This window comes from Syngnathus acus, chromosome 17, assembly GCF_901709675.1.
Source record: "Syngnathus acus chromosome 17, fSynAcu1.2, whole genome shotgun sequence".
In the NCBI taxonomy this organism is placed as follows: domain Eukaryota; kingdom Metazoa; phylum Chordata; class Actinopteri; order Syngnathiformes; family Syngnathidae; genus Syngnathus; species Syngnathus acus.
The window spans coordinates 10,114,296-10,139,333 of NC_051102.1; the positions used below are offsets into that span (position 1 = coordinate 10,114,296).

Here is a 25,038-nt window from a genome sequence, read left to right on the forward strand (position 1 = left end):
ACGCAGGTGCACTTAACGAGGGTAACTTGGAAAACATATTGGAACGCGGCCCCAAGAAGTAGAGCTTGACACCTGTGACCTTTGACCATGATATTTCCCTAATAAAGTGGCCTGTTATTAGGTACACTTGAAAATGGCGGTGTACCTAATGGAGTGTCCGTGTGATTCCCTCGTTAAGTGCACCTGCGTGAAAGGTTTTAGCTCCTGCAGAACGTGAAAGTGGCTAAAACTTTTCACGCAGGTGCACTTAACGAGGGTAACTTGCAAAGCATATTGGAACGCGGCCCCAAGAACTAGAGCTTGACACCTGTGACCTTTGACCATGATATTTCCCTAATAAAGTGGCCTGTTATTAGGTACACTTGAAAATGGCGGTGTACCTAATGGAGTGTCCGTGTGATTCCCTCGTTAAGTGCACCTGCGTGAAAAGTTTTAGCTCCTGCAGAACGTGAAAGTGGCTAAAACTTTTCACGCAGGTGCACTTAACGAGGGTAACTTGCAAAACATATTGGAACGCGGCCCCAAGGACTAGAGCTTGACACCTGTGACCTTTGACCATGATATTTCCCTAATAAAGTGGCCTGTTATTAGGTACACTTGAAAATGGCGGTGTACCTAATGGAGTGTCCTTGTGATTCCCTCGTTAAGTGCACCTGCGTGAAAAGTTTTAGCTCCTGCAGAACGTGAAAGTGGCTAAAACTTTTCACGCAGGTGCACTTAACGAGGGTAACTTGCAAAGCATATTGGAACGCGGCCCCAAGAACTAGAGCTTGACACCTGTGACCTTTGACCATGATATTTCCCTAATAAAGTGGCCTGTTATTAGGTACACTTGAAAATGGCGGTGTACCTAATGGAGTGTCCGTGTGATTCCCTCGTTAAGTGCACCTGCGTGAAAAGTTTTAGCTCCCGCAGAACGTGAAAGTGGCTAAAACTTTTCACGCAGGTGCACTTAACGAGGGTAACTTGCAAAACATATTGGAACGCGGCCCCAAGGACTAGAGCTTGACACCTGTGACCTTTGACCATGATATTTCCCTAATAAAGTGGCCTGTTATTAGGTACACTGGAAAATGGCGGTGTACCTAATGGAGTGTCCTTGTGATTCCCTCGTTAAGTGCACCTGCGTGAAAAGTTTTAGCCACTTTCACGTTCTGCGGGAGCTAAAACTTTTCACGCAGGTGCACTTAACGAGGGAATCACACGGACACTCCATTAGGTACGCCGCCATTTTCAAGTGTACCTAATAACAGGCCACTTTATTAGGGACGTATCATGGTCAAAGGTCACAGGTATCACGCTCTAGATCTCGGGGCTGCGTTTCAATGTTTTCCAAGTTAGCAAGTAAGTTTGCTCTGCCTACTTGGGGGCGGGGGCACCTTATGTATTTACACATAAATACTTGCGTTTGTTTGCATATGCATACAACGCGAGGTTCCAATTCTAAAAGCAAAAGTTTATGCTCACGCCTGGGATCGAACCAGAGTCTACCGAGCGAGAGCCCGTGTCACTAACCAGTCGGCTATTTCAACCTGGTACTGTCTGCATTGTTTTGTCCTAGCGATGTGCATTCCAGCTCAAAACTGAATCTTTAGAATCTGTTCACTCAAAAGCGTAAAACAGTCATATATAGCAGTTACCCAAATGTCTGATTTTTATGTTTTAATTGGCGAATATAAAAACAAGGAATAAAACACCAGACAAGTTTTAACAAATGTTTATTAAAAGAATAATAACAGTAGATTTCAAACCGGCAATCTAATGTGAAATTGCAGTCGATATATTAGATGACAATATTTATGCGTATATATGCATACACGTTATTTTAAGTGTTATAAAATCAAGATTACCCAAAGAGAAGCTTAATCTCCCCGTTGTTGCATAACGGTTCATCCCTTCATGCAATGGAGTTAGCCGTTAGCTTGGAGAAAACGTGCATAAAAGAAGTGCTGTTTCACTGAGCGGTTCTTTCTTTCCTTGGAAAATCGTCAATCGACATTCTGGCTTACATAGTTCACGCCAGGAGGGAGACGACGCAACACGTTCACCGACTGATCCATTGATGCGCGCATGGGAAGGAAGGCAGTTGACCCATTGTCTCGTTCGCGAACGGGAAAGTCAGGATTCATTCCCTCACTGATCCGTTCTCGCGATGAACTGGAAATCACTCACTCACTCACTCGTTCACTCACAGATCCGTTCAGTTGTTGAACGGGAAATGCAAGGACCCCAGGAAGAGTAGCGCTGGCATTGCCATAGCTAATGGGGATCCTAAATAAAACAAACAATTCATGACTCGTTCGTGAACAGGAAGTGATGTCATTTCCTTCTTCGTTTTGTCTTCCAGTGAGGTGGCACCAGCTTTCATGCGCATTACTGACACCTACTGGTTGAAGTCATATGAACTGAAAAAAGGAATTCGTTCACTCGTTCACTGAAAAGATTCGGTCTTTTGAACGAGCCAACACGAGCACACAGCACAGACAGAGCAGCCGATAAAAAGTGCAGTGGAAAATATTGAACAGATATTATAATATAATATAGATAATATTGAACTTTATTATTTATTTTTTTGTTTTCTCTAATGTTAATAACATGGGGTGGCGCAAAATGTTTTCTTCTCTCTAAGGGGGGCATCACAGAAAATAATTGAGAAGCACTGCACTACTGTAAAAATGTTTAAAGTAATTTGCTAGATTTTCTAGTCTTTTCTTTCTAGTGAACAACAAACAGTAAGGCACGTGTAAAGAAGGCACTGCAGAACTTCTTGCTCCTGAAATCAGCTTTTGTTGTCCTCTGAAACACAATGAAATGAAACAATAAAAATCATCAATATAATTTTTTTCCCCCCTGTTCTCCATACAAATGATTCTGGTATAAATCTTCCCCACCTTGGTGAAGTAAGTGAGGTTGCGTAGTGTGACGTGAGTTGCACTTACCCGTGCGTGGAAGCGCCGGCAGTCGTCGTCTCAGCTGTCGAGATGAGCTCAGCGTGAGAGGCTGCAGAGACAACGTTGTCTTTTGTGAGGCCAATGACATCATGTGGGTCAGGTCGCATCACACGCACATGTGATTAGTCCAACTGCGCAACAGTACTTACCATGACCGGGACGGTCCTAGCCTTGGCGGAGCGGGACTGCGGGTCCACATCCAGACCGGCGCTCTTCAACGCTGCGATCCTCGCGGAGATGTCGCTGATCTGCGACACAATTAAACAAACAATAATGAAGGATTGCAGTGCATCTACTTATTTTGCTTTTCTTATGCAGCGTTAATTTTATTTTAGCATTCCAGTAGAAATGGGGTTATTACTACTCCACGTTAATGTACACAATAAATGTTCAATCAATCAATCAATCAATCAATCAACTCTGCTTGGGTCGATTTTACAAAACTAAGATTTGAGTGTCTTGAGGTCTACAAATACTCACCTGTAGTTCAGACTGTTGAACCCGGGTGGCGGCTGACGCAACTTGCTCCTCCAGGAAAAACAGCTCCGTGTCAGATGTGCTGCTGGAGATGCCCCTGGCGCGCTCCTCCAACTCGCCAAGCTCAGCCTCCACCCCGTAGACCGAGCCCGCCGCCACGTACACCTGCAGAGAATGACGTTGTTCACCACTCTGTTCTTTAATCCAGACTAGCAAGCATTTACATGAGTTCTGTTATTTCATTAAATGATTGAGTGCAAACAAAAACACAGATCTTATTTTGCCAGCTCTGAACTACTGCCTACTTTCTCTTCCAGTGCAAAGAGCTGCTGATCCAGTTTCTTGGGGTCAGCGTCGGCAGGCAAAGCAGGGGCAGAAGAACGGCAGCCTTCCCGGCCCTCCACCCCCTGAAGTAGCTCCTCTGTGGCATTCAGAACCTTCAGGACCTCTGTTGTGATGCTGCACAGGGATGCTGCTGAGTACCTCTAGGAACATATGCAGACGGCAGTTACAAGAAGGAACGGAAGCTAAACGGATCATTTTTGCCTGCATAGACACAGATGGCAGTAGGGATGGATGGGTGGGACACGTGGTTTTATACTAGAGTTAGGGTTTCAAAGTAGGGTTAGGGCTTCAAAGTAGGGTTTCATACTAGAGTTAGGGTTTCAAAGTAGGGTTTAAAGCTAGGTTTAGGGTTTCAAACATGGGTTTGAAGCTATGGTTAGGGTTTCAAACTAGGGTTAGGGTTTCAAAGCAGGGTTTTATACTAGAGTTAGGGTTTCAAAGTAGGGTTTAAAGCTAGGGTTAGGGCTTCAAAGTAGGGTTTCATACTAGAGTTAGGGTTTCATAGTAGGGTTTAAAGCTAGGGTTAGGGCTTCAAAGTAGGGTTTCATACTAAAGTTAGGGTTTCAAAGTAGGGTTTAAAGCTAGGTTTGGGGTTTCAAACATGGGTTTGAAGCTATGGTTAGGGTTTCAAACTAGGGTTAGGGTTTCAAAGCAGGGTTTTATACTAGAGTTAGGGTTTCAAAGTAGGGTTTAAAGCTAGGGTTAGGGCTTCAAAGTAGGGTTTCATACTAGAGTTAGGGTTTCATAGTAGGGTTTAAAGCTAGGGTTAGGGCTTCAAAGTAGGGTTTCATACTAAAGTTAGGGTTTCAAAGTAGGGTTTAAAGCTAGGTTTGGGGTTTCAAACATGGGTTTGAAGCTATGGTTAGGGTTTCAAACGGGTTAGGGTTTCAAAGCAGGGTTTTCTCCTAGAGTTAGGGTTTCAAAGTAGGGTTTAAAGCTAGGGTTAGGGCTTCAAAGTAGGGTTTCATACTAGAGTTAGGGTTTCAAAGTAGGGTTTAAAGCTAGGTTTAGGGTTTCAAACATGGGTTTGAAGCTATGGTTAGGGTTTCAAACTAGGGTTAGGGTTTCAAAGCAGGGTTTTATACTAGAGTTAGGGTTTCAAAGTAGGGTTTAAAGCTAGGGTTAGGGCTTCAAACATGGGTTTAAAGCTATGGTTAGGGTTTCAAACATGGGTTTGAAGCTATGGTTAGGGTTTCAAACATGGGTTTAAAGCTATGGTTAGGGTTTCAAACTAGGGTTTAAAGCTATGGTTAGAGTTTCAAACTAGGGTTAGGGTTTCAAAGCAGGGTTTTATACTAGAGTTAGGGTTTCAAAGTAGGGTTTAAAGCTAGGCTTAGGGCTTCAAAGTAGGGTTTCACACTAGAGTTAGGGTTTCAAATTAGGGTTTAAAGCTAGGTTTAGGGTTTCAAACATGGGTTTAAAGCTATGGTTAGGGTTTCAAACTAGGGTTAGGATTTCAAAGCAGGGTTTTATACTAGAGTTAGGGTTTCAAAGTAGGGTTTAAAGCTAGGCTTAGGGCTTCAAAGTAGGGTTTCATACTAGAGTTAGGGTTTCAAAGTAGGGTTTAAAGCTAGGCTTAGGGCTTCAAAGTAGGGTTTCATACTAGAGTTAGGGTTTCAAATTAGGGTTTAAAGTTAGGTTTAGGGTTTCAAACATGGGTTTAAAGTAGGGGTGTAACGATTCATCGATACATCGATATAATGCTCTACGATTTATTGGCATCGATGCTAAACATAAACATCGATTTATATCGCCGTGTTTGACCTCGGACATTAGACGCGACTTTATTTTGAAATCCAGTTCATTGTCGCTTGCTTCCTCTTTCCGGGAGCAGTACGCGGCGTGCTGTGTTGTGAGCAGAGCAGGCACGTGAAAGGGGAGCCGACAACTACGCGGCTCCTGGGCCGGTGCTATGGCTAGTGTCCAAGAAGACGAGGAAATTCGCTCCCCTTTGGGCTTCAAGTCATTCGTTTGGAAGCACTTTGTAATTTCCTAAATAAAGAGTTTGCAGTACCTTGTTGATTTTGCGTATGAATTGTTATAAATCAGGATATTGTTCTATATCGATCGTAGAGCACTATAACGTGATGTATCGTGAATGAATCACAGCAGGCTTTAAGATATCGGCAAATATCGTATCGTGGTCCTTTGTATCGATATGATATCGTATCGTTACAAAACCCGCGATTTACACCCCTAGTTTGTAACCCTAACCTTGATTTAAAACCCTAGTCGGAAACCATAACCCTAGCTTGAAACCCTAATTAGCAATGGCAAAACTCCTTGGAAACCCTGGTCGGAAACCCTAACCCTAGTTTTGAAAGCCTAGTTAGAAACCCTAATCTTAGAAACCCTAAAAGTAGTTTGAAACCCTCGTTGGAAACCCTAACCTTAGCTTTAAAACCTAGTTTGTAACCCTAAGCTTGGTTTAAAACCCTAGTCGGAAACCCTACCCCTTGTTTGAAACTTTAATTAGCGATGGCAAAACTCCTTGGAAACCCTGGTCGGAAACCCTAACCCTAGTTTTGAAAGCCTAGATAGAAACCCTGATCTTAGAAACCATAAAAGTAGTTTGAAACCCTCGTTGGAAACCCTAACCCTAGCATTAAAACCAAGTTTGTAACCCTAACCTTTGTTTAAAACCCTAGTCGGAAACCATAACCCTAGTTTGAAACCCTAAATAGCAATGGCAAAACTCCTTGGAAACCCTGGTCGGAAGCCCTAACCCTCGTTTTGAAAGCCTAGTTAGAAACCCTAATCTTAGAAACCCTAAAAGTAGTTTGAAACCCTCGTTGGAAACCCTAACCCTAGCTTTAAAACCTAGTTTGAAACCCTAACCTTGGTTTAAAACCCTAGTCGGAAACCCTGAGCCTAGTTTGAAACCCTAATTAGCGATGGCAAAACTCCTTGGAAACCCTAGTCGGAAACCCTAACCCTAGTTTTGAAAGCCTAGTGAGAAACCCTAACCCTAACTCTAGTTTTGAAAGCCCAGTTAGTAACCTAACCCTAACTCTAACTCTAACCCTAACCCTAGTTTTGAAAGCCTAGTTAGAAACCCTAACCCCAACCCTAATCCTAACCCTAACTTTGGAAACCCTAGTCGAAAACCCTAACCCTAATTTTGAAAGCCTAGTTAGAAACCCCAATCTTAGAAACCCTAAAAGTAGTTTGAAACCCTCGTTGGAAACCCTAACCCTAGCTTTAAAACCTAGTTTGAGACCCTAACCTTGGTTTAAAACCCTAGTCGGAAACCCTGAGCCTAGTTTGAAACCCTAATTAGCGATGGCAAAACTCCTTGGAAACCCTAGTCGGAAACCCTAACCCGAGTTTTGAAAGCCTAGTTAGAAACCCTAACCCTAACTCTAGTTTTGAAAGCCTAGTTAGTAACCCTAACCCTAACCCTAACTCTAACCCTAACTCTAACTAACTCTAACCCTAAGTCTAACCCTAACCCTAACCCTAGTTTTGAAAGCCTAGTTAGAAACCCTAACCCCAACCCTAACCCTAACTTTGGAAACCCTAGTCGAAAACCCTAACCCTAGTTTTGAAAGCCTAGTTAGAAACCCTAATCTTAGAAACCCTAAAAGTAATTTGAAAGCCTCGTTGGAAACCTTAAGCCTAGCTTTAAAACCTAGTTTGTAACCCTAACCTTGGTTTAAAACCCTAGTCGGAAACCCTAACCCTAGTTTGAAACCCTAATTAGCAATGGCAAAACTCCTTGGAAACCCTAGTCGGAAACCCTAACCCTAGTTTTGAAAGCCTAGTTAGTAACCCTAACCCTAACCCTAACTCTAACCCTAACCCTAGTTTTGAAAGCCTAGTTAGAAACCCCAACCCTAATCCTAACCCTAACCCTAACTTTGGAAATCCTAGTCGAAAACCCTAACCCTAGTTTTCAAAGCCTAGTTAGAAACCCCAATCTTAGAAACCCTAAAAGTAGTTTGAAACCCTCGTTGGAAACCCTAACCCTAGCTTTAAAACCTAGTTTGAGACCCTAACCTTGGTTTAAAACCCTAGTCGGAAACCCTGAGCCTAGTTTGAAACCCTAATTAGCGATAGCAAAACTCCTTGGAAACCCTAGTCGGAAACCCTAACCCGAGTTTTGAAAGCCTAGTTAGAAACCCTAACCCTAACCCTAACTCTAGTTTTGAAAGCCTAGTTAGTAACCCTAACCCTAACCCTAACTCTAACTAACTCTAACCCTAAATCTAACCCTAACCCTAACCCTAGTTTTGAAAGCCTAGTTAGAAACCCTAACCCCAACCCTAATCCTAACCCTAATTTTGGAAACCCTAGTCGAAAACCCTAACCCTAGTTTTGAAAGCCTAGTTAGAAACCCTAATCTTAGAAACCCTAAAAGTAATTTGAAAGCCTCGTTGGAAACCTTAAGCCTAGCTTTAAAACCTAGTTTGTAACCCTAACCTTGGTTTAAAACCCTAGTCGGAAACCCTAACCCTAGTTTGAAACCCTAATTAGCAATGGCAAAACTCCTTGGAAACCCTAGTCGGAAACCCTAACCCTAGTTTTGAAAGCCTAGTTAGAAACCCTAACTCTAGTTTTGAAAGCCTAGTTAGTAACCCTAACCCTAACCCTAACTCTAACCCTAACCCTAACTCTAACCCTAACCCTAGTTTTGAAAGCCTAGTTAGAAACCCTAACCCCAACCCTAATCCTAACCCTAACTTTGGAAACCCTAGTCGAAAACCCTAACCCTAGTTTTGAAAGCAGAGTTAGAAACCCCAATCTTAGAAACCCTAAAAGTAGTTTGAAACCCTCGTTGGAAACCCTAACCCTAGCTTTAAAACCTAGTTTGAGACCATAACCTTGGTTTAAAACCCTAGTCGGAAACCCTGAGCCTAGTTTGAAACCCTAATTAGCGATGGCAAAACTCCTTGGAAACCCTAGTCGGAAACCCTAACCCGAGTTTTGAAAGCCTAGTTAGAAACCCTAACCCTAACCCTAACTCTAGTTTTGAAAGCCTAGTTAGTAACCCTAACCCTAACTCTAACCCTAACTCTAACCCTAACTCTAACTAACTCTAACCCTAAGTCTAACCCTAACCCTAACCCTAGTTTTGAAAGCCTAGTTAGAAACCCTAACCCCAACCCTAACCCTAACTTTGGAAACCCTAGTCGAAAACCCTAACCCTAGTTTTGAAAGCCTAGTTAGAAACCCTAATCTTAGAAACCCTAAAAGTAATTTGAAAGCCTCGTTGGAAGCCTTAAGCCTAGCTTTAAAACCTAGTTTGTAACCCTAACCTTGGTTTAAAACCCTAGTCGGAAACCCTGAGCCTAGTTTGAAACCCTAATTAGCGATGGCAAAACTCCTTGGAAACCCTAGTCGGAAACCCTAACCCGAGTTTTGAAAGCCTAGTTAGAAACCCTAACCCTAACTCTAGTTTTGAAAGCCTAGTTAGTAACCCTAACCCTAACCCTAACTCTAACCCTAACTCTAACTAACTCTAACCCTAAGTCTAACCCTAACCCTAACCCTAGTTTTGAAAGCCTAGTTAGAAACCCTAACCCCAACCCTAACCCTAACTTTGGAAACCCTAGTCGAAAACCCTAACCCTAGTTTTGAAAGCCTAGTTAGAAACCCTAATCTTAGAAACCCTAAAAGTAATTTGAAAGCCTCGTTGGAAACCTTAAGCCTAGCTTTAAAACCTAGTTTGTAACCCTAACCTTGGTTTAAAACCCTAGTCGGAAACCCTAACCCTAGTTTGAAACCCTAATTAGCAATGGCAAAACTCCTTGGAAACCCTAGTCGGAAACCCTAACCCTAGTTTTGAAAGCCTAGTTAGTAACCCTAACCCTAACCCTAACTCTAACCCTAACCCTAGTTTTGAAAGCCTAGTTAGAAACCCCAACCCTAATCCTAACCCTAACCCTAACTTTGGAAACCCTAGTCGAAAACCCTAACCCTAGTTTTGAAAGCCTAGTTAGAAACCCCAATCTTAGAAACCCTAAAAGTAGTTTGAAACCCTCGTTGGAAACCCTAACCCTAGCTTTAAAACCTAGTTTGAGACCCTAACCTTGGTTTAAAACCCTAGTCGGAAACCCTGAGCCTAGTTTGAAACCCTAATTAGCGATAGCAAAACTCCTTGGAAACCCTAGTCGGAAACCCTAACCCGAGTTTTGAAAGCCTAGTTAGAAACCCTAACCCTAACCCTAACTCTAGTTTTGAAAGCCTAGTTAGTAACCCTAACCCTAACCCTAACTCTAACTAACTCTAACCCTAAATCTAACCCTAACCCTAACCCTAGTTTTGAATGCCTAGTTAGAAACCCTAACCCCAACCCTAATCCTAACCCTAATTTTGGAAACCCTAGTCGAAAACCCTAACCCTAGTTTTGAAAGCCTAGTTAGAAACCCTAATCTTAGAAACCCTAAAAGTAATTTGAAAGCCTCGTTGGAAACCTTAAGCCTAGCTTTAAAACCTAGTTTGTAACCCTAACCTTGGTTTAAAACCCTAGTCGGAAACCCTAACCCTAGTTTGAAACCCTAATTAGCAATGGCAAAACTCCTTGGAAACCCTAGTCGGAAACCCTAACCCTAGTTTTGAAAGCCTAGTTAGAAACCCTAACTCTAGTTTTGAAAGCCTAGTTAGTAACCCTAACCCTAACCCTAACTCTAACCCTAACCCTAACTCTAACCCTAACCCTAGTTTTGAAAGCCTAGTTAGAAACCCTAACCCCAACCCTAATCCTAACCCTAACTTTGGAAACCCTAGTCGAAAACCCTAACCCTAGTTTTGAAAGCAGAGTTAGAAACCCCAATCTTAGAAACCCTAAAAGTAGTTTGAAACCCTCGTTGGAAACCCTAACCCTAGCTTTAAAACCTAGTTTGAGACCATAACCTTGGTTTAAAACCCTAGTCGGAAACCCTGAGCCTAGTTTGAAACCCTAATTAGCGATGGCAAAACTCCTTGGAAACCCTAGTCGGAAACCCTAACCCGAGTTTTGAAAGCCTAGTTAGAAACCCTAACCCTAACCCTAACTCTAGTTTTGAAAGCCTAGTTAGTAACCCTAACCCTAACTCTAACCCTAACTCTAACCCTAACTCTAACTAACTCTAACCCTAAGTCTAACCCTAACCCTAACCCTAGTTTTGAAAGCCTAGTTAGAAACCCTAACCCCAACCCTAACCCTAACTTTGGAAACCCTAGTCGAAAACCCTAACCCTAGTTTTGAAAGCCTAGTTAGAAACCCTAATCTTAGAAACCCTAAAAGTAATTTGAAAGCCTCGTTGGAAACCTTAAGCCTAGCTTTAAAACCTAGTTTGTAACCCTAACCTTGGTTTAAAACCCTAGTCGGAAACCCTGAGCCTAGTTTGAAACCCTAATTAGCGATGGCAAAACTCCTTGGAAACCCTAGTCGGAAACCCTAACCCGAGTTTTGAAAGCCTAGTTAGAAACCCTAACCCTAACTCTAGTTTTGAAAGCCTAGTTAGTAACCCTAACCCTAACCCTAACTCTAACCCTAACTCTAACTAACTCTAACCCTAAGTCTAACCCTAACCCTAACCCTAGTTTTGAAAGCCTAGTTAGAAACCCTAACCCCAACCCTAACCCTAACTTTGGAAACCCTAGTCGAAAACCCTAACCCTAGTTTTGAAAGCCTAGTTAGAAACCCTAATCTTAGAAACCCTAAAAGTAATTTGAAAGCCTCGTTGGAAACCTTAAGCCTAGCTTTAAAACCTAGTTTGTAACCCTAACCTTGGTTTAAAACCCTAGTCGGAAACCCTAACCCTAGTTTGAAACCCTAATTAGCAATGGCAAAACTCCTTGGAAACCCTAGTCGGAAACCCTAACCCTAGTTTTGAAAGCCTAGTTAGTAACCCTAACCCTAACCCTAACTCTAACCCTAACCCTAGTTTTGAAAGCCTAGTTAGAAACCCCAACCCTAATCCTAACCCTAACCCTAACTTTGGAAACCCTAGTCGAAAACCCTAACCCTAGTTTTGAAAGCCTAGTTAGAAACCCCAATCTTAGAAACCCTAAAAGTAGTTTGAAACCCTCGTTGGAAACCCTAACCCTAGCTTTAAAACCTAGTTTGAGACCCTAACCTTGGTTTAAAACCCTAGTCGGAAACCCTGAGCCTAGTTTGAAACCCTAATTAGCGATAGCAAAACTCCTTGGAAACCCTAGTCGGAAACCCTAACCCGAGTTTTGAAAGCCTAGTTAGAAACCCTAACCCTAACCCTAACTCTAGTTTTGAAAGCCTAGTTAGTAACCCTAACCCTAACCCTAACTCTAACTAACTCTAACCCTAAATCTAACCCTAACCCTAGTTTTGAAAGCCTAGTTAGAAACCCTAACCCCAACCCTAATCCTAACCCTAATTTTGGAAACCCTAGTCGAAAACCCTAACCCTAGTTTTGAAAGCCTAGTTAGAAACCCTAATCTTAGAAACCCTAAAAGTAATTTGAAAGCCTCGTTGGAAACCTTAAGCCTAGCTTTAAAACCTAGTTTGTAACCCTAACCTTGGTTTAAAACCCTAGTCGGAAACCCTAACCCTAGTTTGAAACCCTAATTAGCAATGGCAAAACTCCTTGGAAACCCTAGTCGGAAACCCTAACCCGAGTTTTGAAAGCCTAGTTAGAAACCCTAACCCTAACCCTAACTCTAGTTTTGAAAGCCTAGTTAGTAACCCTAACCCTAACCCTAACTCTAACTCTAACCCTAAGTCTAACCCTAACCCTAGTTTTGAAAGCCTAGTTAGAAACCCTAACCCCAACCCCAACCCTAATCCTAACCCTAACTTTGGAAACCCTAGTCGAAAACCCTAACCCTAGTTTTGAAAGCCTAGTTAGAAACCCTAATCTTAGAAACCCTAAAAGTAATTTGAAAGCCTCGTTGGAAACCTTAAGCCTAGCTTTAAAACCTAGTTTGTAACCCTAACCTTGGTTTAAAACCCTAGTCGGAAACCCTAACCCTAGTTTGAAACCCTAATTAGCAATGGCAAAACTTAGGGCTTAGGGCTTCAAAGTAGGGTTTCATACTAGAGTTAGGGTTTCAAATTAGGGGTTAAAGCTAGTTTTAGGGTTTCAAACATGGGTTTAAAGGTATGGTTAGGGTTTCAAACTAGGGTTAGGGTTTCAAAGCAGGGTTTTATACTAGAGTAAGGGTTTCAAAGTAGGGTTTAAAGCTAGGGTTAGGGCTTCAAAGTAGGGTTTCATACTAGAGTTAGGGTTTCAAAGTAGGGTTTAAAGCTAGGTTTAGAAAAAGTAAAAAAAACCACGGTCATTTATGGTCATTTTTACCTTTCTGATCTCCTCCGGCAACAGCCCATCATCCATGGCGGCCACGTTTCCTCTTCCATCCTCCTCGTCTTTGGCCGCCACCACTAGTTCCTGTTGTCTACCAGGCGGACAACTGAACAAAAGATCATCACTTTTGTGTGTTTCTGTGGGTTCCCCTACAATTTGCTTCTCTGCGTCTTCAAGTAGACTCATGGGGTCTTCCCAGACCTGATTTGCGACTTCTTTCTCATTTGTCTTGATACTCTCATCTTTCTCGGCTACCACATCCTCTTTCATCTCATCATCTGTCTCCTTGATTGTCTTCAGATCCTTGTTCCCGTCCTTCCCGTCTGAATTTGTGTGCTCTGTCAGACCCTTGGCTACCTTGTTTAACTTTCCAGCCTCATTCCTGTTCTCATTTGTCTGCGTGCGCTCTTTGGGATCCTCAGATGCCTTCTTCCAGTTCTTGCCTATCTTTGCTTCAACTTCCCTCTCCTCCCCTTCCTTTGCATTCTTGATCTCGTCTTCCTTCTCACCATCTGTTGTCTCGTTGCTCTCCAGGCCCTCATCTGCCTTGCTCCAGTCCTTGTCTGTCTTTGAGGCATCTTTTGTCTCGTCTGCCTTGGTGTCTCTGTTCCCATTTTCACCTGTCGGTGGATCTTCTTTCTTCTCATCGTCTGTCTCCTGGTCAGTGTTTATGTTCCCGTCGTCGTCTGTGTTTCCAAGTTTGTTCTGTTCCTTTTCGGTCTTCTCTTCCTCTTTCCTCTCATCAGTGGTCTTTGTATCGTCGTGACTTGTTTCGTCTTTCTTTATGTCCTCATTTCTTTCCTCATTGGTCATTGTGTTTTTGCCGTGGTCCTTTGTCGTGTTTTGCTCCTTCTCGTTCTTCTCCTCGGTCTGCGTGTCCAGTTCTGTGTTCTCACTTGTCTTTGTTTCCTCTTTCATCACATGGCTTGTCTCCTCGTCCATCTTTCCATTCATGTTCCTGCCCTTGTCTGTCTTTGCGTCTTCATTGCTTTCCTCGTTTGTCATGGTGTCAATTGTCCTCTCTTTCTCAGTCTTTTCATCCTTGTTCCAATTCTCTTGCTCTGTCCTCGCATTTACTGACTTTGCATCTTGGTTAATGTCCTGTTCTGTCGGTGTGTCCTCTTTCGGATCTCCAATTGCCTCGTTGCTGTCCTTGTCTATGTTCACATTCTGGCCCCAGTTCTTGTCTGTCTTTTCGTCCTCTTTCTTCTCATTAACTAAATTCTCATCTGTCTTTACGTTCTCATCGCTGTCCTCATCCATCTTTGAGTCCACATGCTTCTCATTGTCTGTCTTTGCGTCCTTATTCCTGTTCTCGTCTGTCTTTTCATCCTCATCATCTGTCTTTACATGCTGATTCTGCTTCTGTTCCGTCTTTGCTGCGTCCTTCCTTTCCACGTTTGCCACCGTCTCATCTTTCCTCTCTTCTTCAGTCTCCGCATCCTTCTCTTCAGACTTGGCGTGTGCCTGCATATCTTGCAGCGTCAATGTCAACATGCTGATGATGATTTTGTCAAAGTCAACATCTTCCTCCTCGCTCTCCCACTTCCCAATGTTGTCCCTCCGGACGGCTTTGTCTTCCACCGCTGCATCTGAAAGCTCTTCACTCATTGCTTCATCCGCAGGTTTCTCTCTCAGGTTTTCCCGCCATAGTTCCTCGTCCTCGCCAACACGATCTAGCTCGTCCTCAGTGGAGGAAAACTGCGAGGCACTGACTAGACTGGCCAAGTGGCGCACCTGAGAGGCCTGCGCCGCCTTATCCTCCTGCAGCTTCCACAGCGTCTCCTCATGAGCGGCCTCCTCGCGGTCCAGCTCGTCCTCGGTGGATGAAAACTGAGTGACGGCCGCTTGATTGGCCAAGCGGCATAGTTTCACCTCCAGCGGCTCTTCTTCCTCCTCCTCTTCCTTGTTTTCCTCCTCATCCGTGAGACGGTCAAGCTCCTCCTCTGTGGAGGACAACATTGTGGCTCGGACTTCCTTCTCCAGTTGGCTGAGCTGGTGTGTGAGTCCTTCGGTCTCTTCCTGACCATCGCTCCATTGGTCCTCCTCACTTCTTCCTGCTCGGTCAAGTTCATCGTCGGTGGACGAGAAGTATGCCAGTCTGGACTTTGCCACCAGCTTGTACAACCTAGATTTGATCTCCTCCTCTTCCTCCCCCTCTACTTTCTCATCCTCTGCTTTGCCTTTCCCCAAGTCTATGTTGTCATCATCATCTTGGCTTCTCAACTCGTTCCCCTGCGCGTCATCATCGTCTTCTGCATCTTCATCGCTGACTAAGGGCTTGGAGACGTTTTCTGCGGATTGTGGCGCATCCGTTGTAAGATCCTGCTCGACTTGATTGACTTCAGGAGTCATGGCATCAGGTGTCAAAGTGTCAGGAGTGTCGGCGTCGGATGGAGAACAGGAATGGATATCTTTCCTGTTATAATCCTGTCAACGGGAAGAAGGTTGGAGGCACTGACGACTACAAAAATAAGATTAGTCGACTCAACTATTGTCAATTTTATGCGGTCAACGCTAAGTTGAAAGCTAAGTTGAAAGCTAAGTTGACAGCTAAGTTGGTAGGTTAGTGCAGTGAATTCACAACTGGATTTTGTTAACAGAAAAGTGATGAGCTCATCTTACCATGAGAAGAGGTCCAGATAGTGTGGCTCTTCTTTTGCTTCTTCTCTTTTTTCGCGATCTCTTAGCTTTTCCAGATACCGCTTCACTCACGTCCGCAGCGGCATTCTCGTTGAAGCTGATGCCGATGATGCTGGTCCTTTTAGACGATGGCCGTCTGTCCTCCGTCAGCGGCAGCTGCCTCTTAACGAGAGCCACCGGAGATTTTGGAATCTTCCCCTCGGAGTCTGACCGAGCATCTTTTCTGTCGTCGGCATCCCGACGAACTTTGGAAGCCGTCAACTTCCTGTGGAACTCCTGGAGTATAGCTCCCCAGGAGGAGTCTAACTCAGGTTTGCCCTCGTTGTCAGAATCCATGCCCTCGTAAGCGGACACCGCTCCGGACTCTCTCTCCAAGGCGCTGTAGACGAGACTCTTCCTCTTGGCCAGCAGGCTCGGCCGCGACAGCTGAGCGCTCTGCAGGGCGATCCAGTTGCCGTCTGGACTCTTCAACACAGAGGGCATCCCTCCATGTGGAGACAAATAGGAAGATGTGAGTAAAGTAAAGCAGGGCTTTAATCTGTGCAATAAATTGTTCATTATTGATGTGATTTTCCCTCTGTGCGTCATTTAAAAATAAATGTGATGTACCAGCGTTTTCCAAACGCTCAACACTGGTCCAAGGAGACACGACAGATCCTCCTCCCTTAGGTGATGTCTGACGAGCGTCTCGGTTGTTGTCCATCAGTGAGAAGGCAGACTGTGACCTCTGTAAATCAGAACAAAACGAAAACGTTGTGGGGGGACCGCTTGAGGTCAGCGCTTGTCACCGTTTTTTTTTTTTTAAATCGCTCACCCAGAGGCCTTTGAGGTGTTTAAAGCTTCCGCCAACCTGGTCGCCACGGCGGTGGACGTTGGGCTCCAGCGATCCTTCTTGCTCGTCCTCGTGCTCCATGTCAGCCAAGATCTTCCTCTTGGAAATGATCTTCCATGCGCAATTAGAACGTCAGCTAGCATGAGGTTATAGCCTTGTGGCGCACACCATGATCTGATTACACTCCATCTTACTTTTTGCATGATTGTTTTGGCCAGCTCCTGAATGAGCTCTCCTCTGTGCTGACGAAGGTAATGGGCTTCATTCTCATTCTCCTGATTACACAGAAAAAACATAAGCTGATCATCTCAGGACAAAAGCTCGTGACTAAAACAGATTAGCGTATAAACGGGGGCATGTTTGCAATCGGTAGTACACGCTGGTTGAAAAGAATGGTGAGCAACAATGACCTGACTGGTAGCATCAATCTCTGCGTTGGAAATGGCCTCATCTATGGCCTCCTCCGCCACCCGGAAGGCCACAGTGAGCGTCTCTGCCATGCTGTGCTCTGAACACCGACACAAAAAAACAAATCCGATTGTCCTGTTAGCAGAATGAACCTCTTCATATTTGGTCCAATTGGTAAACTAATTGGTTGTTGTGGTAAAGTGCGTGCTATTGCAGTGAACAATCAAGTGTGAAATGAGTGCAGTGAACATTTCTCATTAGCAGTGTTGCTGAAACCTTTAGTTTGTCTGTAGAAGGTGGTGTCACTGTCACAGACGCTGCCTTCATTGCAGATGCTCTCCTCGTAGGTACTCGCCTCTGCAGAACACACTTGTTCAAACTTTTGACATTGAGAAGGAATTTTCGGAGCTGCCTCAGAGGGGGTGGGGGTCAAGAGCGATGGGGTCCTAATAGAGACAGCTTTGAGCTCTGACCACGTCATGTCAATATTCATGCAACAATGCGGCCGTTTGTGCTTACGTAAGTGCATTAGCGCTCGGCCTTGTGTGCGGTATTACCGCTGGCCGGGTCACGACAGAACAACGGGTCACTCCCAATCATGTTTGGAGAGGGAGGAGGTTTCACACAAGCCACATGAAATAAACCACACACGCGTGTTGTGTTGTGTCATGATGGTGATATTGCTTCATGTCACTTACAGAGCTGAACAATTTTCAAAAATCATTTCATTGCAATTTTAAAACTAATCTGGCAGCGCTTCCAGTAAGCCGAAAAAGTTATGCGAGTTTAATCCTTATTACTCCTGCCCGCATGAAAACAAGCATTCGCACCGGAGGCTGGTAGAGGCGTACCTGTGAGCTCCGAAACTGGACTGTGCTCAGCCAAGTGTCTCCTGTAGATGGTCTTCAGCACTTTGGCGCTGCCGAAGCGTTTGAAGCGTCCTTTCACGTGCGTGTAGAACCAATCCAATGACTGTTTCTTTAGCAACCTAAAAAAACACACCAGCGGGTTCACCAAAGATTCTCCAAGTCCACTAGATACTTCAAAAGTTAAGTGTGTGTAGCACTTGTAACTCAAATTTGCACTTCCAAGTCAAAGCAAAAAAAATAAAAAAATCATCTCTATCTTTAGGCACCATTGTTTTTCCAACTGACATCAATTCTAAATCCATTCCTCCGGCAGAGGCCAAAGATGGTATTAATATGCGCTGAGGTCACACAAGCAGGTTCCAATGGCTTACCTGCTCTTCTGGCAGGCGCAGCAGAGCCAGGCTTTGTCAGGTTTGCTGTAAAGCCTGCAGGCCTTGCAGACGTTGTACAGGCAGTCACGACACTGCCGCTTGGGGTTGATCACGAAGCTGAAGGGCGTGCAGCAGCGGATGCAGCAGCGCTGGTTGAAGAAGCGCTGGCGTGACAGCAGCAGGCAGCGACTGCCCTCCTCGTCCAGCGCCTGCTTCAGTTCACTGGCAGGAGGGGGGCAAAGGGAGGATTTGGAAGTGAAACACAAATAGATTTTGGCGTGCCAGAAAGGAAAGCAGTGCTCAAGTTCAACTTATGACATTGCAACGCAATTGATGTGACAACTCAGCCAATCAAGCGAGCTTACTCAAAGCAGTTTTGCAAGAGAAGCAAGAAGTCTTAAAGCTGCACTGTGTCAGAGAGCCATGAGGGGGCAGCCATTGTTAAAGGGTTCTTGGACGTGCACAATTTGGCAGTGATGAGGAAACGACATGAAAGGGCCATGGCTTCCTGTTTGCGGTTTGGAGCGTCTGTCTTAATCTTTAGAAGGCCTGGAATGAAAATGGGGCCCTAGATTTAGATTGATCTTTAGACTATACTTCAATTAGGATTGTTTCATAATCCTCTTGGGCGCACCACATTGCAGGGGAAAAAAGGGGCGGGGAGAGGTAGCATGGAAAAAAACAAGTATCAAAAGAAATCATGAAAAAATGTGTCTTTTAGAAATGAAATCTCTCACAAATGGGAAGAAAATGATAATTTGCAATGTTGTTTTTTTTGGACTGAATAGTCCTCCTGCCATATGGCAAGAAGCGTCGTGTGCTCACCTGAGTCGCTCCTCCTCTTTCTTGCGCAGCCTCATATCGCGCTGAACCACCTGCAGCACGTGCTCGGCCTCATTGTCGCTCAGGCCGGACAAATCCAACTTGCGGCCCATCGCTGACACGTTCGCTCAGCCCGCTGTTGTCATGTCAACAAGGAGAGGATGTGCAAAAAAAAAGACCTGGGAAGAAAAATAAAATCTTAAGTTGGACAAGTCTTTCTTTAACTTGCTTGTAAATCAATTTCAATATGAAAATAAAAACTAAGTCATCTTAACGAAGTAAAAACGAAGTTAACGCAGGCATGTCCAGCTCCGTCCTCGAGGCTCGCTGCATGTCCAACTTGTATTAGATCTCTCAACACACTCGATTAAAATGATCAGGGTGAGCTGATGTGGCTCAATATTTTTAGCCCAGCAAACCAAAATGTGTATCGACTTACCCAGTTGGTGGTCAGAAGAGAGAAAAATACAAATGTTTTTCACATGCATGCAAAGGACAAGTCATGAGCACCTATGAGAAAGTCCAGCAGCACAGTACGAGTTCAGGACCGCCCTGCTTCTCTAATCCCTTTTCAGAAAAAAAGAAAAGAAAATGAGGATAAGCTTCCTCCACCTTAATCACTTACACAATAAACTAGCAGGAATGAGGTGACGTAAACTACGACGCCACATAAATCTTAGGAGAAGACAATAGTCTTTACGTAACCACGCGTTTGTTTTGTCTGGTTGCCTTCCCCACTCACCAACTGGTGCAAATGAAGTGCTGGCTATTGGAGAAGGGCTAGAATACACGGAAGAACAAACAATTATGCTGGAGATGAGTGTTCGTTGGTTTTGGGAGCTTTTTATAAGAAATTTGGAGGTGGGCCCACATCACATCACTTGACTTATGGGGTCAAAGACTTGTGGATACAGCTCAAGGCCACGTACGTTATGAGGCAGAAATAAATAATGAGGACTAAAATCGGATTGAGGTAGAAAAACACATGCACTAACACACAAATTTCCTCTGACTGCATGAGGAAGAATTCACAACGATTGGATTGTGTATAGTCAAAGTAAAATTTGAATCAAAACACATTAAGCCTAATAAATGAATAGACATGAATAAATACTCCACCAAAAAGTAACTTAAATGCAAAAATATTCAAAGACAATCGTGACTGCATATCACCATTCATCACGTGACTCCGTCTTTGAGGTTACCAGATAGGGCTCCTTAAAGAAATACAAAAAATAATTAAAACACACAATAATGAACACAAACAAGTCTTCTGTTTACATGTCGATCCTATCATGCCGACTTTCAAAGCTAACTTGTGTAAACAGGCGGCGGCCTATTAGGCTTCCTGAGGGGAGACGCCATGTTAGATATCCCGCACTTTAGGTAAATAAATACAACGCTTCCAATTTGCTGATGCGTGGCGGACGTGCTATTTGGCTATCTATATAGGATGACATCAACAGGCATCAACTGAACGAAAAGGCCGACATGGACATGCGAGTGCTGGCGCTGTTGTTGTGCGTACAGCTGGTGCAGCTGCTGCTGTCGGCCCCGCCGTCGACGGAAGCCATGAGCATCCCAGGACCTCCGTACCGGCCTCCGCCGGTATGTCACGTTTGTCTGTTTTTTTTCCTCCCAAGAATGCAAAACTTATTTCATATACTAATATACTGTGTTTTCCCATCAAAATTGAAAGTAGCATTTATGTACGTCTAAAATTGGAAAGCAAGAATACAGAACATGAAATTCATAATCTTAGGAGTCTCTGTGGAGAATGAAGGATACTTGTAAGATTATGACTATTTTTCACAAATATTCCGTTTTTTTCGTCCAATATATATTTTTTGTAAATAGACAACTGATTTTCTCAGAGAATTTTGGTTTCTCCAAAGTTTTTGACTTTTTTCCAACTGCAAAATGAATTCAGTCGACTCCAAGACATTACTGCAGTAAGATTATATTATAAAAGGTCCAAAAAAGTACAAGAGAACCGCAAAGTTGTTTCGTTTCATATGAGTCCGTTTTTCACTGCGTGGTTATTGTGTTGCAGGCGAGAGAAATGCCCAGAAAGAAACACAGGTACTCCAACTGCAGCTGGAGACCCGGAGGATGCGGCCCGTTGGGTCAGGTAATTGCTGTTATTGATTGCTGTTTTTTCTCCAATGGATCAAGCTAACCGTGTTGTCTGTCTGTTTCCCAAGGAGCATCGTCCTCCTCATCCTCCTCCGCCCCCACCACCACCGCCTCCTCCTCGCCCTACTCCATTTAAATGTTTTTTGAACGCTGGCTGGAAATAATCAAGGATTTTGATCAACTTTTTGAAATCTTGTATTCAGTCACTTTAACAAAATATCATCATGTGATACTGTAATCCAATACGTATTTGTATCATGTTGAAGCCTGTTCCGATAATAAACGAATGAGCTGCGGTTGGATGCTGGACTTGCATCTTTTGGTGATGCAAAGAAGAAAAGAGGAAGATATTTTCTTGCGGTTGCATTACGGGTGGCGAAACAAGACATGGACCTTGTTGGCCTCCTGCTGTTGCATCGTTTTGTTGTGCCGCTTCCTCTTTTGTCTTTCTGTAATTTCTTGGATGGCGTCACACTTAAGACATGCTCAAAACAAAACATGTTTATGACACCAGTGACGTGCGGTGAGGTTAGGGTTAGTGCTTATTTGCGTAAAAGATATATTCTTGGGACAATAGTATCTTAGCATATTATCTTTTCCAGAGTCAAGTATTAAGATGTCTCCTCTCACCCCCTTTCACACAGACATGTTTTCTATCAAAATACATATATATTGTCTAAAAGACTTTTTGCTTCCTAAATAATAGACTATTTCCTCAGAAATGTGTACCAAAAAATTGTTTCTTTAAAAGATATGACCATATGTGCAACATTGTTTTCGCTGACGTACTGTAATTTGTTTTTTCCAGATTTTTTTCACTCCAAAATAAGCAGTCTTGTTTGTAAAAGATTTTGAACATACTTTCAACCAAAATGTACATTTTTAAAATGCTATTACAGTCATCTCTCGCCACTTCACGCTTCACTATTGTTTTCATAAGATAATAATGAGGAAAAAAAACACTCTAGACTAACCAACCAGGAGTGACGAAGAACGGCGTTTGAATACACGCCCCGATGAGCGGGTAACGTGGCGGTGATGAATGATGATAGCACGGGGCATAGGCTGAGCGGACGTGACTGAGGATAAGCGCGGGAGGTGCGGTGAGTGGCTGTGAGCAATATGCGTCACTACGAACGTAACTTAGGACAAGTGTGGGAGGCGCGGGAGGTGAGGGAAAAGTACTGACTGGGGGCGTAGAAGAAGCCGGGACATCGTGACGATATTACGTTTGTTCATTTCTTTACTGTAAAGGTACAATACAATGTAGGAATGATTATAAGGGAATGGGAAAGGTTTAAAGGCAACGTAAATATATGGGGGAGGGTTTAGAAAGACTTAATATAGCATATAAATACATCAATAAATAGACGGTTTCTATTTTGCGGATCTTTGGCTATCGCGGGTGGTTCTGGAAGGCATCTCCCGCGATAAACGAGGGATTGCCATATATTTGGCCTAAAAAAAATTGTTTTAGCACACTTGTCCCTTCCTCTTATTGGGAACAGCCATCTTGATGTGAGATCATGACATGACATCATTTATGATGTGAGAATTTTTGACTAACTCTTGGCTATCTCTATATAAGGAGCAATGTGTCACTTCAGCTATGTGGAGTTTCATTTGCTATGTTGGTGCTCCTGCTGTGTCTGCAGGCCTTCCTGCGCATCACTGCGTTGGATTCAGACAAGGCCACCACTTTGTTGACGGACAATCGGCAACCGATCGAGGTGACAATATTGTAACTGGTGCTTGAACATGTCATTGAGTTAGAATTTAGGATGAAGATTGTGATTGACTTTATTTTGTGTGTGTGTGTGTGGTTTTTTTTTTTAAAGGAAAAGTATACACCAAGAATAATACCACCATACTGCTATCTAAGACCAGGAGCATGCGCACCTATAGTAAGAGTACAAAAATATTCTTGAAGCTGTCTTGTGCCCTCGAAAAAAAAAAAAAATTTAGTTTTTGTACACTTGTCCTTTGAAGCTGCATATATTTGGCAATATCTAGATTAGTACATCTACAATATAAATTAGTCAGTGAAACTGCATTCAAGATTATTATTGAGCTTTTGTAGTTCTCGTGTGGAAAATTTCCTCTTATTGGGAAAAGCCCTCTTGATGTGAAATATTGACATGACATCATTTGTGATGTGAGCACTTGTGGACTCACAGGAAGTTATTGCCACCTTTCACTTCTGATGGGAAGGGTGTTTGCTTTGCTTGTTGAATATCTCTATATAAGGAGCAATGTGTCACTTCAGCTTTGTGGAGTGTCATTAGCCATGGACAAAATTGTGTTGGTGCTCCTGCTGTGTCTGCAGGCCTTACTGCTCACCACTGCGTTGGATTCAGATAAGGCCGCCACTTTGTTGACGGACAATCGGCAACTTATCAAGGTGAGAATATTGTTACTGGTGCTTGAACATGTCATTGAGTCAGAATTTAGGATGAAAGTTGTGATTGACTTATTTGTGCATGTGGTTTTCTTTTTTAAAGAAAAGAGCTACACCAAGAATAAGACTACCATACCGTTTTCCAGGAACATTCACACTTATAGTAAGAGTACAAAAATATTCTTGAAGCTGTCTTGTACCAATGAGTATTAGAGTACAAAAAAAACACAACTCAAATTAAAATCAGAATCCTAAAGTTATTGTTTTTTATGTGTTGTTTTTTTTTTTAAAGGGAAGAGTTGCATCAAGAAGACTAAGAAGATCATACTGCTATCGAAGACCAGGAGCATGCTCACTTTTAGTAAGGGTAAAAAAATATTCTTGTCGTGTACCAATGTGTATTAGCGCACACAAAAAAACACAATTGAGATTAAAATCTGAATCCTAAAGTTATATTTTCAAGATTTTTTTGGAAGAAAATATATTTTTGAAAGAAAAACTTTTGGGGGGGAGCATTATCACAAGAAAATAGTGAAAATCTTACAAGAGTAAAGTAAAATTTTCTATGACATTTTGATTTTAAATACTTTCAATTTGTGGGTGCAATTATTTTCTTATCTAGACGCTAATACTGCAATTTTTTACACCAGTTTTTCTTAAACTTGATTTCAATTGAAATGTTCTTGTTTTGTTTCTTCAGCCGGCGCCAAAACAGGACAGAAACAAGACGGAAGTCGCCCACGCCTAGCGTGCCAAGCATGACTTTGACAACTTACAGAAGCTCTGTTTGTTGTTTCTCTCTGCTCTCTAAAGCTAGCTTTTTAAAGACTGTCTGTCTGTTGTGTTGTCGTGGTGGGGAGAAGAAGTGGATATGTTCATAAAGTGTGTAAACACCCTATCCAGCTAAATATTCTCATGCAATGCACTGCTGATTAAACATCTGGAACAAGCACTTGTTTTTTCCTGTCATGTTGGAAAATGAAAGGAGTGACGATCGATAGCCAAGCAGGAAAAGGTTAGTATGATACAAGTTACTTTTGTCAACAAGAATGGTTTTTTCCTCCGTGTAAACATAATTGATCTAATGCTAAAGTAACTTTTTTAAAGCTAAAAATGTCTTTTAAAAAATGGACACACATGTCCTAAAACTTATTGCACCTCTAAAAAACCCAAGTCTTTTTATACCTTTATGTTGGAATTTCGTCAACATAATATAAAGCGCGACATTCGCATATCCTCAAATCGGAAGGTGAATAAATTGAGATTTCAACTATTTATTGGAAAATGTTTCCAAAAATGTGCAAATAAAGAATTCTTGCAAACAATAATAACAAATACAGCTGATTCAAGATCCAGCAAAAAAAAACTCTTAAATTGGCTAAAATTATTAACCATCCATTCATCCATCCATTATCTGTACCGTATAAAAACAAATACATAAAGAAACCAAAACACCGAGGCCTGAAACGGCAATGTCGCAATAATTTAGGATTCCTGGCACTTTCAACACAACATAAACA

At 43.0% G+C, this 25,038-nt stretch overlaps 2 protein-coding genes and 2 long non-coding RNA genes across 7 annotated transcripts; 3 read left to right on the forward strand and 1 right to left on the reverse strand.

The window, feature by feature from the left end:
• Positions 1 to 2,570: 2,570 nt before the first annotated feature.
• Positions 2,571 to 20,313, reverse strand: LOC119137273 (rab effector MyRIP-like). 3 transcript variants are annotated; one of them, XM_037276473.1, is made up of 19 exons: positions 20,158 to 20,313; positions 19,685 to 19,764; positions 19,424 to 19,551; positions 18,988 to 19,163; positions 18,163 to 18,384; positions 17,774 to 17,910; positions 17,199 to 17,279; positions 16,925 to 17,022; positions 16,709 to 16,789; positions 16,497 to 16,625; positions 16,292 to 16,409; positions 15,665 to 16,167; positions 15,364 to 15,469; positions 13,034 to 15,333; positions 3,734 to 3,913; positions 3,432 to 3,593; positions 3,101 to 3,199; positions 2,940 to 3,000; positions 2,571 to 2,796 (listed from the first exon to the last, which is right to left on the reverse strand). In XM_037276473.1, the coding sequence occupies exons 4-19, from the start codon at positions 19,095 to 19,097 to the stop codon at positions 2,780 to 2,782; spliced, it is 4,404 nt and encodes a 1,467-aa protein (XP_037132368.1). In that variant the 5' UTR covers positions 19,098 to 19,163; positions 19,424 to 19,551; positions 19,685 to 19,764; positions 20,158 to 20,313; the 3' UTR covers positions 2,571 to 2,779. The 3 variants fall into 3 exon arrangements, with proteins under 3 accessions (XP_037132368.1, XP_037132367.1, XP_037132366.1); XM_037276472.1 differs by having other exon boundaries at positions 13,034 to 15,469; positions 19,495 to 19,551; XM_037276471.1 differs by having other exon boundaries at positions 13,034 to 15,469.
• Positions 20,314 to 20,418: 105 nt separating this feature from the next.
• Positions 20,419 to 21,422, forward strand: LOC119137274 (acrosin-like). Its single transcript, XM_037276474.1, has 3 exons — positions 20,419 to 20,592; positions 21,038 to 21,129; positions 21,188 to 21,422. Exons 1-3 carry the CDS (start codon positions 20,476 to 20,478, stop codon positions 21,282 to 21,284), a joined length of 306 nt encoding a protein of 101 aa, XP_037132369.1. The 5' UTR covers positions 20,419 to 20,475; the 3' UTR covers positions 21,285 to 21,422.
• Positions 21,423 to 22,659: 1,237 nt separating this feature from the next.
• On the forward strand, positions 22,660 to 23,080 carry LOC119137426. The gene is made up of 2 exons (XR_005100913.1): positions 22,660 to 22,850; positions 22,959 to 23,080. It is a non-coding gene; the product is annotated as an uncharacterized LOC119137426 (long non-coding RNA).
• A 276-nt stretch (positions 23,081 to 23,356) lies between these two features.
• LOC119137425 lies at positions 23,357 to 24,470 on the forward strand. 2 transcript variants are annotated; one of them, XR_005100912.1, is made up of 4 exons: positions 23,357 to 23,521; positions 23,622 to 23,681; positions 23,811 to 23,885; positions 24,219 to 24,470. It is a non-coding gene; the product is annotated as an uncharacterized LOC119137425 (long non-coding RNA). The 2 variants fall into 2 exon arrangements; XR_005100911.1 differs by having other exon boundaries at positions 23,811 to 23,879.
• Positions 24,471 to 25,038: the final 568 nt, after the last annotated feature.

Coding starts and splice junctions, on each gene's coding strand:
- LOC119137273 (XM_037276472.1), bottom strand. CDS start 19,097: ATGGGCCGCAAGTTGGATTTGTCCGGCCTGAGCGACAATGAGGCCGAG. Junction 18,385..18,987: donor AAAGAGGAGGAGCGACTCAG/GTGAGCACACGA, acceptor CCCTCCTGCCAG/TGAACTGAAGCAGGCGCTGG. Junction 3,200..3,431: donor TTCAACAGTCTGAACTACAG/GTGAGTATTTGT, acceptor ATTGTGTCGCAG/ATCAGCGACATCTCCGCGAG.
- LOC119137274 (XM_037276474.1), top strand. CDS start 20,476: ATGGACATGCGAGTGCTGGCGCTGTTGTTGTGCGTACAGCTGGTGCAG. Junction 20,593..21,037: donor CTCCGTACCGGCCTCCGCCG/GTATGTCACGTT, acceptor ATTGTGTTGCAG/GCGAGAGAAATGCCCAGAAA. Junction 21,130..21,187: donor GGTCAGGTAATTGCTGTTAT/TGATTGCTGTTT, acceptor TCTGTTTCCCAA/GGAGCATCGTCCTCCTCATC.